The sequence below is a fragment of the Excalfactoria chinensis genome, chromosome 31 (genome assembly GCF_039878825.1).
Source record: "Excalfactoria chinensis isolate bCotChi1 chromosome 31, bCotChi1.hap2, whole genome shotgun sequence".
NCBI lineage: Eukaryota > Metazoa > Chordata > Aves > Galliformes > Phasianidae > Excalfactoria > Excalfactoria chinensis.
In genome coordinates, this window is record NC_092855.1 from 960163 (window position 1) to 974174 (window position 14012).

General features: G+C 64.4%; 1 protein-coding gene across 1 annotated transcript; it reads left to right on the plus strand.

The window, feature by feature from the left end:
- The first annotated feature begins 1563 nt into the window (after positions 1 to 1563).
- On the plus strand, positions 1564 to 12953 carry LOC140263556 (sodium/potassium-transporting ATPase subunit alpha-2-like). The gene is given in 27 exon segments (XM_072358499.1): positions 1564 to 1659; positions 3892 to 4022; positions 4134 to 4238; positions 4341 to 4400; positions 4546 to 4749; positions 5145 to 5258; positions 5646 to 5780; positions 5955 to 6072; positions 6165 to 6433; positions 6691 to 6889; positions 7050 to 7159; positions 7507 to 7641; positions 7903 to 8092; positions 8534 to 8709; positions 8783 to 8919; positions 9433 to 9583; positions 9890 to 9926; positions 9929 to 10057; positions 10172 to 10279; positions 10282 to 10325; positions 10548 to 10671; positions 10956 to 11051; positions 11054 to 11100; positions 11544 to 11674; positions 12124 to 12225; positions 12311 to 12402; positions 12777 to 12953. Coding segments are annotated over 26 exon segments (3096 nt in total). The 5' UTR covers positions 1564 to 1659; positions 3892 to 3968; the 3' UTR covers positions 12806 to 12953.
- The last annotated feature ends 1059 nt before the right edge of the window (positions 12954 to 14012 follow it).

The window sequence follows — 14012 nt, forward strand, 5'->3', positions numbered from 1 at the left end:
TGGGGGGAGGAAATGGGGGGGTGGGGGGAGAGGGGTGTGAAGTGGGGGCACTGGGACTGACTGGGATGGACTGGGGGACCGGGATGGGGGGGGGGCGGGTCTGGAGAGACTGGAAGGACTGGGGTGGGCTGGGATGGACTGGGAGAGATACTGGGATGGACTGGGAGAGACTGGGATGGACTGGGAGAGATAATGGGAATACTGGGACGGACTGGGAGCTGCTGGGGCAGGCTGGGATGGACTGGGACTGCCAGGGATACTGGGGAGAACTGGGACAAACTGGGAGAGACTGGGAGGAGAGTGGGAGGTCTGGGGATACTGGGAGGACTGGATGCTCTGGGATGGGATGGGAGATACTGGAGGTACCAAGAGAACTGGGACAAACTGGGATGTACTGGAATGAACTGGAGTTCTGGAACCCTGGGGTGCTGCAGAGCAAGCTGTGGGGGGGGCGGTGCACACCAGGTATGGGGAACTGGGAGCACTGGTGCAGACTGGTGCCACTGGTGCAGTTACACCCCTCAACCCCCCCAGTCGCCCTTGGGCTGCCCTTGAGCAGCAGCCGTTGCCATGGAGATGGGGGGGGGGTACTGGGAGGGCACTGGGGGGGTACTGGGAGTCCTTGGCTGTGGCCTTAACCCCCCCTTCCCAGTATGTAACCCCCCCCTCTGGGACTGGGGGAACTGAGGCTGTACTGGGAGGACTGGGGCCGTACTGGGAGAAGTGCTGGGGGAACTGGGACGACTCCAAGGGAACTGGGATAGAACCGCACTGGGACAACTGGGACAGTACTGGGATAACTGGGATGGTGCTGGGGGAACTGGGATCGTACTGGGAGAGCTGGGATAGGACTGTACTATGAAAACTGGGACTTGGGAAATCTGTACTGGGAAGAGTGGGAGAAGTGGGACAGAACTGGGGGAGCTGGGATAAGGTCATACTGGGAGAACTGGTGCTGTACTGGTTGAAGTGGGACGATGCTGATTAAAATAGTTCCGTACTGGGAGAACTGGGATTGTACTGGAATGAATGGGATCGTACTGGGAGAACTGGGATGATACTGGGAAAAATGGGACAGTATTGGGAGAACTGGGACAGTACTGAGAGAACCAGGATGGCGCTGGGAGAACTGGTGCCTTACTGGTTGAACTGGGATGGCACTGGTTGAATGGGGACCATCTGATGACAACTGGGACCGTGCTGGGAAATCTATACTGGGAGAACTGGGACCACAGTGGGAGAAGTGGGATGGCACTGGAAGAAGCGGGACTGTACTGGTTGAACTGGGACCACCCAAAGACAACTGGGACCATACTGGGAGAACTGGTTTATGATCACGTTGGGAGAAACAGGATTATACTGGGAGAACTGGGACTGGACTGGGAAAAGCGGGACCGCGCTTCGCTCCCCCCGACCCCGAGTAGCCCACCTCGGCTTGCACCGCCGCCCCCACGCGTGACCGAGCCTTCCATTCACTCCCTGTCCCCGTGGGGGGGTCCGGAGGGGCGGTGCGGTCCAGGGGGGGCGCCGGGAAGGGGGGTCCGGGGGGGGGGGGGGGGGGGGGGGGGGGCGGAGCCCGAAGGGTTTTTCTCCGCCGTCTCCGCCGCCGCCGCCGCCCACGAGTGTCCGCGGAGCGACAGCAGCGCGATGGGCAGAGGGGTGAGTAGGGGCAGCTCCCACGCGTGGGGGGCGCGGAGCCACGCGGGGCACCCGCTCGGGGGGATCCGTCCGCGTGGGCTCCCGCCCTTCCACGCGCGGCACGGACACACGCGTGTCACACAGCCGCCCGCTCGGGACTCCCGTCCGCCCACGTGTGGTACCGACCCACGCGGGACTCGAAGCCTCGCGTGGCGCACACCCACGTGGTCTCCCGGCTGCCCGTTCAGGGCAACGACCCACTCGGGGCTCCCACCGACCCACTCGGGATGAACCCTCCTGGTGGGCTCTCAGCCACGTGTGGGACCGACCCACGCGTGCCACACACGCACACGGGGCGCACGGACCCTCTCGGATCCCCCCTCCCCTTCCCACACCTATTCCTGTCACCCTCTCAGCCCCGCGTGGGTTCCGTCCCCCCTCCCGCCCCTTTGCGTGTCCCGCTGTGACCCCACGCTCCCACGGTCACCCCCCCCCACGAGGGAAAACGGCAGCTCAGCCCCCCCCGCCGCCCTCCCCCACCCACCCGTGTCCGTGTCCCCGCGGGGTCGGTGGCCCCGCGCCATGGTCACACGGCAGCTCCTCGCCACGGGGGTCGCCATCGCTATGGCAACGTCATGGGGGGGCTGAGAGGGGGGAGGGGGAGGGAAGGGGGGCAGTGGTGCCGTTGACCCCCCCCCCCCCAACGGCCACGTGACTCCACCTCGCTGTGCCCCCCCTCCCCCCCCCAAAACAAAAGTAAACAATCGCTGCAAACGCTGCAGGGACCCCAAAATTCCCCCCCCCCCCTCCCCAAGCAGAAATGGCCTCAAGTGGGAGGACGGGGGGGGTCCCGAGGGGGGGGGCACACATTGCAGTTCTCCTCCCACCCCACCTTTCTGAGCCCCCTCACCCCATAAATCCCCGAGGTGCCCCCCCCCCCCCATAGAACAGAGCCCAAAATTGAGGGTGAGGGGGCGACCCTCCCCCCATAAGTAGAAATGACTGCACTTAGTTAACCCCAATATGTGGGGGATGGGGGGGGGGGGGACACATTGCAGCTCTTCTCCCAGCCCCCCCCGGCCCCCCAGCTCAGTGGGGTGGTGTTTGGGGGGCAGCCAGACCCCCTCCCCCCCCCGCGGTAACACAACCCCACGTTGCTCCCACTGCTGTTTTTGGCACTGGGGCCATTTTCCATGACACCATCACGGCCCCCCCCGGTCCCGTCCCCCCCCCTTCCCACCTCTGTTCCCACCCCCCCATGTTACCCCCCCCCCCCCCCCATTCCTTCTCCTGCCAACCCCATGGGACGTGTCACGGCGCTGAGCCAGCACAGCTGACCCCCCTCCCCCCCCCATCCCCTTGGTGACACAGGGGGGTGCATGTCCCTTTCCCCCCCCCCCCCCCTCAGCCCCCCCCGTGGGGACAGCAGGTTCCTGGCGCTGCGCCCCTCCCCTGCCCGCACTGGCATCCCTGGCATTGGGGGCGGTTTGGGGCGGGGGGGGGGGGGGGCTTCGTGGCTTCTGGGGACACCCCCGTGGTGGCCGAGGCACCCCGTGACCTCCCATGACCCCGTGACCCCCCGTGACCCCCCATGGCCCCATTAACGCACCCCTAGTGACACCCTATGGCCCTGCTGACTCCACCCTGGTGACCCCCCCCTCACCCCAGTGACCCTCGTTGACCCACCGTGACCCCAGTGACACCCCCATAGTGACACCCCCATGGCCCTGGTGACCCCGTGACCCCAGTGACACCCCCTGGTGACCTTCGTGACCCCAACGACCCCCTACGGCCGCAGTGACCCCCCCCATAACCCTGATGACCCCACAGCCCCAATGATCCCCATAAGCCCGGTGACCTCCATGACCCCAAGTGACCCCCCCATAGCCCTGGTGGCCCCAATGACCCCAGTACTCCCCCCCAAACCCCTGCTGACCCCCCCTCACACCCCAGCGACCCCCCTGACCCCGGTGCCCCCTTCATAGCCATGCTGAATCCCCATGACCCCGATGACCCCCATCACTCCAGTGCCCCCCCAAGACCCCAGTGCCCCCCATAGCCCTGGTGACCATATGACCCTGCTGACCCCCATCTCCCCTGTGACCCCCATAGCCCTGGTGACCCCATGACCCTCTCACCCCCCATCACCCCCCGTGACCCCGGTGCCCCCCCCGTGACCCCGATGACCCCCATCACCCCGGTGACCCTCCATAGCCCTGCTGACCCCCGTGACCCCGGTGCCCCCCCCCATAGCCCTGCTGACCCCCCCATGACCCCGGCGACCCCCCCGTCCCCACGCCTCCGCCCCGCGCTGCCGTCCTGCCCCCTCGATGATGCCGGTGGCCACGGTGACGCCCTCGCTGGCGGTGACATCCATGCCCATGGTAATGACACCCGCGCCCACGGCCGTGCCGCGGTGGCAGCGCTTCGCGTGACCTCAGTGCCGCTGTCCCCACGGCGTCCCCACGGTGTCCCCACTGTGTCCCCCCCCCCAGGACGGCCGCGAATATTCCCCCGCTGCCACCACGTCCGAGAATGGGGGAGGGCGGCGCAAGCAGAAGGAGAAGGAGTTGGATGAGCTGAAGAAGGAGGTCAACCTGGTGAGGAGGAGGGGGGCGATGTTGGGGGGGGTTGGGGACACGGGGTCATGGGGTGACGCGGTGACGTCCGGCGTGTGTCCCATGTGTCCCCTCCGCCTGCAGGATGACCACAAGTTGTCCCTGGATGAGCTGGGAAGGAAGTACCAGGTGGATCTGTCCCGGGTGAGATGTCCCCGAGTGCCACCACCCTGCCCACAAGTGTCCCCCCATGTCCCCCCATGTCCCCCCATGTCCCCCCATGTCCCCCCATGTCCCCCCGTGTCCCCCTGTGTCCCCCATGGTCCCACGTCCCCCCATGTCCCCACAGGGGCTGAGCAATGCTCGTGCTGCAGAGGTGCTGGCTCAGGACGGCCCCAACGCTTTGACCCCCCCCCCCACCACCCCCGAGTGGGTGAAGTTCTGCCGGCAGCTCTTTGGGGGTTTCTCCATCCTGCTCTGGATCGGCGCCATCCTCTGCTTCCTGGCCTACGGCATCCAGGCCGCCATGGAGGATGAGCCGTCCAATGACAACGTGAGGGGATGGGGGGGCGGGGGGACATGGGGGTGGAGGGGGACAGGGGGATGGTGGGGGCATGGAGACAGCGGGGACTGGGGACATGGGGACACAGCGAGGTGTGGGGATGGGGACGTGGTGCTGCAGGGACATGATAACATGGGAACACTGGGGCATCATAGGGGACACTGACACCATAAGGGGACAGGGATGTGGGAATGACACGGGCACAATGGGACATGGAACAGTGGGACGTGGAACAATGGGACGTGGAACAATGGGACGTGGAACAATGGGACGTGGAACAATGGGACATGGGCATTGTTTGGACATAGGCATGATGGGGGCATGTTGGGGTGGGGGGGCATAGAGCATCCCGATTGTCACCATGTTGTCCCCATGGCTGTCCCCAGCTGTACCTGGGGGTGGTGCTGGCTGCTGTCGTCATCGTCACCGGCTGCTTCTCCTACTACCAAGAGGCCAAGAGCTCCAAGATCATGGACTCCTTCAAGAACATGGTGCCGCAGGTGTGGCCACAAACAGAACCGCTGCTGGGCCGGGGGGCACCAGAATGGAGGGGGTAGCAGGTCTGGTATAGGGTGGGTACCAGGACTGGTATGGGGGGGGCACTGGGATGAGAAGGGCACCAGGACTGCTATAGGATGAGCACCAGGTCTGCTATAGGATGAGCACCAGGTCTGCTATAGGATGAGCACCAGGTCTGCTATGATGTGAGCACCAGGACTGGGCTGGGGTGGGCACCCGTCCTCCTGTAGGATGGGCACCAGGACCAGTGTAGGGTGGGCACCAGTTCCACGTGGGTTGGGCACCATATCTGCTATGGGGGGTGGCTCCGGGTCCTTGCTCCACGCTGGGTGGGGGGGTCCCAGCAGCTGATGGTGCCCCCCCCCCAGCAAGCCCTGGTGATCCGCGAGGGAGAGAAGATCCAGATCAACGCAGAGAACGTGGTGGTGGGCGACCTGGTGGAGGTGAAGGGCGGAGATCGCGTCCCCGCCGACATGCGCATCATCTCCTCCCACGGCTGCAAGGTGGGCGGGGGGCGCCGGTCCTGGGATGGGAACTGGGGCCGGTGTGGGGTGGGCACGGGGTGTGTTGTGGGGCGGCGTCTGGGCAGGGTGGTGGGACTGGCCTGGGGACACGGGGTCAGCTCAGGTGTCACCCACTGTCACCCCCCTGTCCCCCCGCCGCCCCGTCCCTTCCAGGTGGACAACTCCTCGCTGACGGGGGAGTCGGAGCCGCAGACCCGCTCCCCAGAGTTCACCCACGAGAACCCCCTGGAGACGCGCAACATCTGCTTCTTCTCCACCAACTGCGTGGAAGGTGAGCTCAGCTCCCGTGGCTGCGTCCCCACCGGCACCTGGGGGGTGGGTGCCCCCGCCGCCCCTCCACGTCCCCCTGTGTGTGTCCCTCAGGCACCGCCCGCGGCATCGTCATCTCCACGGGGGACCGCACGGTGATGGGCCGCATCGCTTCGCTGGCGTCGGGGCTGGAGGTGGGTCGCACGCCCATCGCCATGGAGATCGAGCACTTCATCCGCCTCATCACCGGCGTCGCCGTCTTCCTCGGCCTCTCCTTCTTCATCCTGTCCCTCATCCTGGGCTACACGTGGCTGGAGGCCGTCATCTTCCTCATCGGCATCATCGTGGCCAACGTCCCTGAGGGGCTGCTGGCCACCGTCACCGTAAGGGCCACCGATGGGGCAGCGGGGTGGGCGGGCTGGGAGTGCTGGTTACACTGGGCTTGGAGCATTGGGTGCCCTCTTATGGGTGCCCTGTGAAACCTATGGGTGCCCTGTGTGCCCCATGGGTGCCCTATAAACCCCCTAGGTGCCCTATGAGACTAATGGGTTCCCTATGAGCCTCATAGATGCCCTATGAGCCCCGTGAGTGCCCTCTCTGCCCCATGGGCTCCCCCTGACACCCATGGGTGCCCCTCCAGGTGTGCCTGACGCTGACGGCCAAGCGCATGGCGCGCAAGAACTGCCTGGTGAAGAACCTGGAGGCGGTGGAGACGTTGGGCTCCACATCCACCATCTGCTCTGACAAAACCGGGACCCTGACCCAGAACCGCATGACGGTGGCCCACATGTGGTTCGACAACCAGATCCACGAGGCCGACACCACCGAGGATCAGTCGGGTGGGTGGCTGCACTCCATCCCGTGGGGCTCCATCGCTCCGCTCCTCATCCAGCCCCTGAATTCCCCACCCCCGGGTGTGCCCTGCTCCTCTCTGTGTGTCCCCAGACCCCCATGGGGTGTCCCCGGGGTACTCGGGCTGTGACACACGCTGTCCCCCAGGTGCCACCTTCGATAAGCGCTCGCCCACCTGGGCTGCTCTGGCACGCATTGCCGGGCTCTGCAACCGCGCCGTCTTCAAACCAGGACAGGAGAACATCTCCATCTCCAAGGTCAGTGCCCAGCCCGGACCCCAACCCTGACCCTATAACCATAGCCCTGACCCTGTAGTCTGAACCCTGACCCCGACCCAAACCCAGACCCTAACCCAAACCCTAATTCTAACCCTGCCGCCAGCCCAACCTAACCTTGACCTTAACCTATAACCTCAACTGTAACCCTAATCCTGGCCCTGATCCTAACCCAAACCCACCCTAAACCTAACCCTAAACCCAAGCAACCCTAACCCCATCCCTGCCCCTGCCCCCATCCCTGGCCCAGCTGCACCCTGGGGTTGGGGTGACATCCCCACCACCTGTCGGTGTCCCCATGTGTCACCTCCCCCCCCACCTCCCCCCAGCGTGACACCGCAGGCGACGCGTCCGAGTCGGCGCTGCTGAAATGCATTCAGCTCTCGTGTGGCTCCGTCAAGAAGATGCGGGACAAGAACCCCAAAGTCACCGAAATCCCATTTAACTCCACCAACAAGTACCAGGTGGGGCCGCAGCGAGGACGCAGGGTGGGAACACGGGGTGGGGACTGACGGGGTCTGGGGACCGAAGGGGTTGGAGACAGAAAGATCTGGGACCCAAGGGTTTGGGTCCAAGGGGGCTGGGGTTGGGGACCCAGGGGCTGGAGGTCAAAGGGATTGGGGATCCAAGGTTTTCGGGATCCAGGGCTTTGGGGATCCAAGGGTTTGGGACCAAAGGGATCGGGGAGCCGAGCTGTCGGTGCCAGCACGTGGCCATCCCCGCAGCTCTCCATCCACGAGCGGGAGGAGGACCCGCAGGGACACATCCTGGTGATGAAAGGGGCCCCCGAGCGCATCCTGGAGCGCTGCTCCCGAATCCTGCTGCAGGGCCAGGAGGTGCCCCTGGACGAGGAGATGAAGGAGGCCTTCCAGAACGCATACCTGGAGCTGGGGGGGCTGGGGGAGCGAGTGCTGGGTATGGGAAGGAACTGGAGGAGGGTCCTGGGGGGGCTTTGGGGATGTTATGGGGGCGTTATGGGGGGGTTTAGGGTGGTTGTGGGGGGATTTGGTGGGTTATAGGGATCTTTGGGTGCCTTCCAGAATGCCTAAATGGAGCTGGGGGGGCTGGGGGAGTGTGTGCTGGGGGAGTGGTGTCATGGGGAGGGAGGGTGGGGGGGAATGGGACATGGGGACACAAAGAATTGGGACATGGGAGTAGGATGGACATTGGGGCAAAAGGACATGGGGATACGGGGACAAGAGGGACGTGGGGACAAGAAGTGGGACACGGGGGTGTAGGGCTATGAGGACATGGGGGCCATGGGGACATGCAGGAGACGGAGCACAGCAGACACAGCACCGGGGGAGACAAGGGGGGGGGTGGGAGCCCCCCGTCACCCCCTGCCTCCCCCCCCAGGTTTCTGCCACCTCTACCTGCCCCCGGACAAGTTCCCGCGCGGTTTCCGCTTTGACGCCGACGAGGTGAACTTCCCCACCAGCGACCTCTGCTTCGTGGGGCTCATGTCCATGATCGACCCCCCCCGTGCTGCCGTCCCTGATGCCGTCGGCAAATGCCGCAGCGCTGGGATCAAGGTGAGACCCCAACCCGACCCCCGTCTGACCCCACAAGGATCTGCGGGCTCATGGGGGTGGTCCCGTCCTTCAGGTGATTATGGTGACGGGGGACCACCCCATTACGGCCAAAGCCATCGCCAAAGGGGTCGGGATCATCTCGGAGGGCAATGAGACGGTGGAGGACATCGCGGCGCGGCTCAACATCCCCGTCAGCCAGGTGAACCCCCGGTATGTTATGGGGTGTGGGGTCAGCATGGGAGGGCTGAGTGCTGTAGGACTGTAGAGCCAGGAATGTTGGCAATGATCTGTAGGATCCGGTCTAACCATCCCCCTGGCTCCACATGGCTGCTCATGGGATCGTTAGGTTTTTAGGGCCATCCATTCTGAACATCAACCCACCCCACTCATGGAGTTATAGGATCACAGTGTTGTTAGGGCTAGAAAAGACCTTTAGGATCACCCAGTCCAACCACCAAACCAACCCCACCGCTGTGCCCACTGACCGTGTCCCTGAACGGGACCATAGCATCATTCAGGTTGGAGGAGTCCGATCCCAGCCCATTATAGGATCATAGTGTCGTTAAGGTCAGAGGAGGCTGTTCGGATCCCCAGGTGCGACCTCAACCCACCACCCCTGCCCTATGGGGGACGAAGGGATGTGGGGACACGGGATGTGGCGAATCAAGGACTGGGGGGGCGGGGGGAGGCGGGGACATGGCGCCGTGGGCTGTGACCCCACAGGGAGGCCAAGGCGTGTGTGGTGCACGGCTCCGACCTGAAGGACATGAGCTCGGAGCAGCTGGACGAGATCCTGCGCAACCACACCGAGATCGTCTTCGCACGCACGTCCCCGCAGCAGAAGCTCATCATCGTCGAGGGCTGCCAGCGACAGGTGCCCCACCGGCCCCACACGGCGCCCCTGTCCCCTTTTGTGTCCCCATCCCATGGTGTCCCCATCCCGTGGTGTCCCTGTCCCATAGTGCCCTTGTCCCCACAGTGCCCCCATCCATCCCATTACCCCTGCTGTGTCCTTGCCCCCACAGTGCCCCCACACCCCCTCACCCCTGTGACTTCTGACCTCTCACCCTGTGCCCCCCCTGACCCCTGGACCCTCACCTCCCTGATCCTGTGACTTCTGACCCCCTGACCCCATGACCCCCATGACCCCCATGACCCCATGACCCCCCTGCCCCCTCAGGGCGCCATCGTGGCGGTGACGGGTGACGGTGTGAACGACTCCCGGCGCTGAAGAAGGCGGACATTGGCATCGCGATGGGCATCGCCGGCTCCGACGTGTCCAAGCAGGCGGCCGACATGATCCTATTGGACGACAACTTCGCCTCCATCGTCACCGGCGTCGAGGAAGGTGACCTGACAAGGACCTGACGGGACCTTCAAGGCCGCCCCCATGTCCCCAAGGGCCGCCACGGCCGCGTGGTGACACCGATCCGCCCCCAATGTCCCCGCAATGTCCCCGCAGGGCGCCTCATCTTCGACAACCTGAAGAAGTCCATCGCCTACACCCTGACCAGCAACATCCCCGAGATCACCCCCTTCCTGCTCTTCATCATCGCCAACATCCCGCTGCCCTCGGCACCGTCACCATCCTCTGCATCGACCTGGGCACCGACATGGTCAGCTGCCCCACGGCTGCCCCACATCTGCCCCATGGCTGCCTCTTGGCACCGTCACCATCCTCTGCATTGACCTGGGCACCACCATGGCCCCCATAGCTCCTCCATAGTTGCCCCATGGCTGCCCCATAGGTGGACCCGCAGTGTGTGACACAGGGTGACATGGGGTGACACGGGGTGACATGGGGTGACATGGGGTGACACGGGGTGCTCCCCCCGCAGGTCCCCGCCATCTCTCTGGCCTACGAAGCAGCTGAGAGTGACATCATGAAGCGGCAGCCGCGCAACCCCCGCACCGACAAGCTCGTTAACGAGCGCCTCATCAGCATGGCCTACGGGCAGATCGGTGCGTGCCATGGCCACTGGGGGCTACTGGTGGGCAATGGGGGTCAATGGGGGCTACTGGTGGTCAATGGGAGTTACTGGTGGCACTGGGACACCCACTGATGACTCTGGGTCTCCTACTGGTGACACTGGGATGAGCATGGGTGACATGGGGACACCTACAGGTGACACTGGGGTGCCCACGGGTGACAATGGGACACCCATGGGTGGCAGTGGGATGCCCATTGGTGACACTGGGACCCCCATTGGTGTCACTGGGACCCCCGCGGGTGTCTGTGTGTGCAGGGATGATTCAGGCGCTGGGGGGATTCTTCACGTACTTTGTGATCCTGGCTGAGAACGGCTTCCTGCCCTCGCGGCTGCTGGGGGTGCGCCTGGCCTGGACGACCGCTCCACCAACGACCTGGAGGACTCCTATGGGCAGGAGTGGGTGAGCACTGCACTGCATTGCATGTACATACTGCACTGCACTGCATTGCATGTACAGACAGCACTGCACTGCATTGCATGTACAGACAGCACTGCATTGCACTGCATTGCATGTACATACTGCACTGCATTGCATTGCATGTACAGACAGCACTGCACTGCATTGCATGTACAGACAGCACTGCATTGCATTGCATGTACATACTGCACTGCACTGCACTGCATTGCATATGCACACAGCACTGCACACACACACATCTCTGCACACACTCACTTTGGCATTGCACACTCAGTTGCCTTGCACTCGCTTGCTCACGCTCACAGCCCTGCACACACACACACACACACAGTCGCAACGCTCCCCATTGCACTGCATGCAGCACCGCCCTGCGCTCCGCTGCTCCCCTCCCCCCCTCTCACCTTGCACACGCGTGTGCCCCGCAGACGTACGAGCAGCGCAAGGTGGTGGAGTTCACGTGCCACACGGCGTTCTTCGCCAGCATCGTGGTGGTGCAATGGGCCGACCTCATCATCTGCAAGACCAGGAGGAACTCCGTCTTCCAGCAGGGCATGAAGTGGGGACCCCCCCCAGCCTCCCCCCCCCCATGGGTGCTCCTCCCCCCCACTCCCCTTATGGGTACCCCCCCACCCCATAATCGTCACCCACAGGTGCCCCCAATCTGGACCCCATAATGATTATCCACAGATGTCCCACCTCATTCCATTATCATCAATTGGGTGCCCCCCCCCACCCTCACTCCCCCCCCCATGGGTGCCCCCCCACTCCATAGGTGCCCCCCCCCACCCCATACCCCCCCACGAGTGCCCCCCCCCCACAGCTAATCATCACCCATGAGTTCCCCCCAGCCCCACCTTCCCCCGTGGGTGCCCCCTCCCACATAATCACCACCCATGGGTGCCCCCTCCACCCCATCCCCCCTCCCACCGGTGCCCCCCCCACCCATTATATCACTCCCCAACGGGACCCCCCCCCCCCACTCCCCACATCTGCCCCCCATAATAGGAACAAGATCCTCATTTTCGGGCTGCTGGAGGAGACGGCGCTGGCTGCGTTCCTGTCCTACTGCCCCGGGATGGGGGTGGCTCTGCGCATGTACCCCCTCAAGTGAGACCCCCGCCCCCATCAGCGCCCCCCACGCCTCCACCTCGGACCCCCCCCGAGCTGATGGTCCTTCCCCCCCTTTTTATAGGGTCACCTGGTGGTTCTGCGCCTTCCCCTACAGTCTGCTCATCTTTGCCTACGACGAAGTGCGCAAACTCATCCTGCGCCGCTACCCGGGAGGTGCGTCAGCCCCACATGGAACGAGACCACCCCACAGCCCACCCTGTATCCCACACCCCACAGCCCACCCTGTATCCCACAGCCCACAGCCCACCCTGTATCCCACAGCCCATATCCCGTACCCCATATTCTACGCCCTATATCCTATACTCCGTATCCCATACCCGATATCCACACCCCATATCAGATACCTCACACCCTCCCACTCAGGACCCAGTTGTCCTCCCCCACTCCCACCCCAGGAATGGAGGGGCTTTCTGGGTGGGGGGGGTTGACACCCGTGGGGGTGGGCTGTGTGTTGGGGGGGTCTCCACGGGGCAGGGCAGGATGCCCCCCCACAGCCCCCCCTCACCCCCACCATCTCCCCCTGCCAGGTTGGGTGGAGAAGGAGACGTACTACTGAGCATCGGCGTGGGACCCCCCGCATCCCCCCACCCCACAGGGACCCCCACCCACGGGGTCCCGGCCTCCCTCGCACTCCCCCCACCCCCCCTCCCCTCACTACCCCCCCCATACTAACCCCAGAGCAATAAAGCAGTTTAACCCTTTCATTGCTGGACTGCCCCTGTCAGTGCTGGGGGGTCCCCATGCCCCCATAAACCCCCACATCCCCACATGTTCTCACTGTCCCCCCCCGTTGCCCGCCCCCATCCCCATATCCTCCTACACCCCCCACCCCCCCGCGCTCCCCCCGTGTCCCCCCCACCCCTTCATACTCTCATATGTCCCGTCTGCCCCCCCACACACCCCTGATCCTCCCATATTCTTAATGCCTGCCGAACCCTATATACCCCCCATGCCCCTGTATGGTGCACTTGGGACTCTATGGGGAATTGGGGTACCCAGGACCTCCATGCAGACATTATGGGGTGCCAAGGACCCCTGTGTAGAACCTATGGGGTCGCAATGAGGACAGTCCCACAGCTTTGGGGTCACGCAGCTGCTGGGTGGGGGGAGGGGGGTGCGGGGGGGGTCGGGTTTCCCATCGTGGTGTCGGTGTCGGCCCCGAGGGTTAAAAATAACGTATCAAAATAATGGGGTCGGGGTCATCTGACACCACGTGGGGAGGAAGGAGGGACATGGCAAATGGGGGGCACCCCACAGCACTACGTGGGGGTCCCGGGCACCCAAATGGCCCCACATAGGGGTCCTGGGAACCCCATCACCTCTGCAGGGGGTCATGGGCACCCCAGTTCTCCAGGGGGTCTCGGGGACCCCATATAGGGGCACCCAGAGCCCTGGGGTTGGGGGTCACCGAGTGTGGGGGTCCCGGGCACGTATGAGGGGGAGCAGCGGGTGGAGGGAGCCCCATTGCGATGGCGTCTGTCACCAAGGGATGGGGACAAATCACGGGGGGTTCCCACGCGGGGGGCTCCCTGCCCCCATGGCCGCGTGGTGGTGACCCCTTCGCCGCTCCTTATTTTTAGCCCCCCCCGCCCCGTGCTGCCCCCTCCCCCTCTCCCTCCCCCGTCTCTTCAGGTCCCATTTCCTTCCTTAATAAGGAATAGGGCTGAACGGGGGCAGTTGGGGGCTGGGGGGGTTGTGAACCCCATGGTGCACCGTGACCCCCCGAGGGGGACCCTGACCGCCCCACGGGGATCCCCAGCCTG